The 1,995-nt window shown below is 55.7% G+C and overlaps 1 protein-coding gene across 1 annotated transcript; it reads left to right on the forward strand.

The window, feature by feature from the left end:
• Positions 1 to 1,188: 1,188 nt before the first annotated feature.
• Positions 1,189 to 1,788, forward strand: DIRAS2 (DIRAS family GTPase 2; the record flags this gene model as incomplete). The annotated part of the gene is made up of 1 exon (XM_080708852.1): positions 1,189 to 1,788. One exon carries the CDS (start codon positions 1,189 to 1,191, stop codon positions 1,786 to 1,788), a length of 600 nt encoding a protein of 199 aa, XP_080564978.1.
• Between the last annotated feature and the right edge of the window lie 207 nt (positions 1,789 to 1,995).

A 1,995-nucleotide genomic window follows, 5' to 3' on the forward strand; every position in this document is an offset into this window, starting at 1 on the left:
TCCTGGGCGTCAACATTTTGTGATTCTTAAGAACAAAGCACATCTAATTGTTTTGGATTCGGTGGATAAAACAGCTGCCCAAACCTCCTGATTCACTTTCAACTTCCCCTCAGTAGACAGTCTGTCCTGTGGCTGTGTAGTGCCCGAGACGCCATGGCCAGCCGCTCTGCAGCGGCCTGTGCCGTGGTCCCTCTTCCCGACCCCTCTCCCCTTCCTGACGGCGTGATGCCTGTCTCCTGAGCACTGTGTCCTGAGCCTTCCGGCGTCCCCGTCTCATTATCCATCCAAGCAATGACTTTCTTCTGCAAGGTGATGAGATGTCCTGAGTTAATACAAACACGAAATAAACATCAACAGCTTCCTCCTTCTTCAGTATCTGAGAACAAGCCACACATTTTCACTGTGTTGGCACGCTGGGTATTCAATACCAATCAAAGAGCTAAGCGGTGCCTGCGCCTGTGCGTGTTGACGGGGTCCTGGTGAATTTCCGGCTGCCCCATCTCCTGTTCTTGCCGGTGCCTCTCTCAGACGGACTCTGCATCTTTTCCCCGGAGAGAGGATCTATGTGTTCACAAAGGGTCCAGAGCCAGGAAGGCGAAACAGCCGGTTCCCGTCAGCCCCGGAGTAGAGTGGCTGCCCCATGGGAAGCCAAAGATCCGACCAAATCTGGTGAAACTGGAACTGCAGATTTTTCTAGGTGAAATCTGATCTGAATTATTCTCGGTCAGGGAGTGTGAAAGCATACTTAATCACTTCTTTTTTTTTTTTAAGCCATCAAAGCTTGGCACGATGGAGCATAACTGTAATCCTAGTACTTGGGAGGCTGAGACAGGAGGATTGCGGTTTGCGGCCAGCCTCAGCTGCTTAGTGAGGCCCTTTGCAACTCATGAGACCCTGTTTCAAAATAAAGAATAAAAAAGTGGGCTGGGGGTGTAGCTCAGAGATAGAATGCCCCTGGGTTCTATCCCTGGTACCGTAAAAATAAATAGATAGATAGATAGATAGATAGATAAAAATAAAAAATAAAATACAGCTGGGGGTATAGCTCAGAGGTAGAATGCTCCTGTGTTTGATAAAAAAAAAAAAAAAAAAGTTAAAGCAAAGCGATACTTCTCGTTTTTAACGTCTTTCTCCCGTCGTCTGGTCCCTCGCTAGGTGTCTTCGTGTTGGCAGTCGCCCCGAGGCAGCATGCCGGAGCAGAGCAACGACTACCGCGTGGCGGTGTTCGGCGCGGGCGGCGTGGGCAAGAGCTCGCTGGTGCTGCGCTTCGTGAAGGGCACGTTCCGCGACACCTACATCCCCACGGTGGAGGACACCTACCGGCAGGTGATCAGCTGCGACAAGAGCATCTGCACGCTGCAGATCACCGACACCACCGGCAGCCACCAGTTCCCGGCCATGCAGCGCCTGTCCATCTCCAAGGGCCACGCCTTCGTGCTGGTGTTTTCCGTCACCAGCCGGCAGTCGCTGGAGGAGCTGAAGCCCATCTACGAGCAGATCTGCGAGATCAAAGGGGACGTGGAGAACATCCCCATCATGCTGGTCGGTAACAAGTGCGACGAGAGCCCCAGCCGCGAGGTGCAGAGCAGCGAGGCGGAGGCCCTGGCGCGCTCCTGGAAGTGCGCCTTCATGGAGACCTCGGCCAAGCTCAACCACAACGTGAAGGAGCTCTTCCAGGAGCTGCTGAACCTGGAGAAGCGCAGGACCGTGAGCCTCCAGGTGGACGGCAAGAAGAGCAAGCAGCAGAAGAGGAAGGAGAAGCTGAAGGGCAAGTGCGTGCTCATGTAGGCCGCGCCGGCCGAGCCCTCCGTCCTCGGGTCAGCATGCAGAGGCCCGAGTGTCCAGCACCGCGGTTAACCGAGACGCAGCGTCCTCCCCAGGGCGCCCACATCGCACCCTCGAGCCCCACCCCGGAGCCACAGGAGGACCCGCACGCTCAGCATGCCAGGGAACCCAGGCCTGGCCCTTCCGACGGCGGGGCCGCAGGGCCGGTCG

Source organism: Muscardinus avellanarius (genome assembly GCF_963383645.1).
Source record: "Muscardinus avellanarius genome assembly, chromosome: 13".
Lineage (NCBI taxonomy): Eukaryota > Metazoa > Chordata > Mammalia > Rodentia > Gliridae > Muscardinus > Muscardinus avellanarius.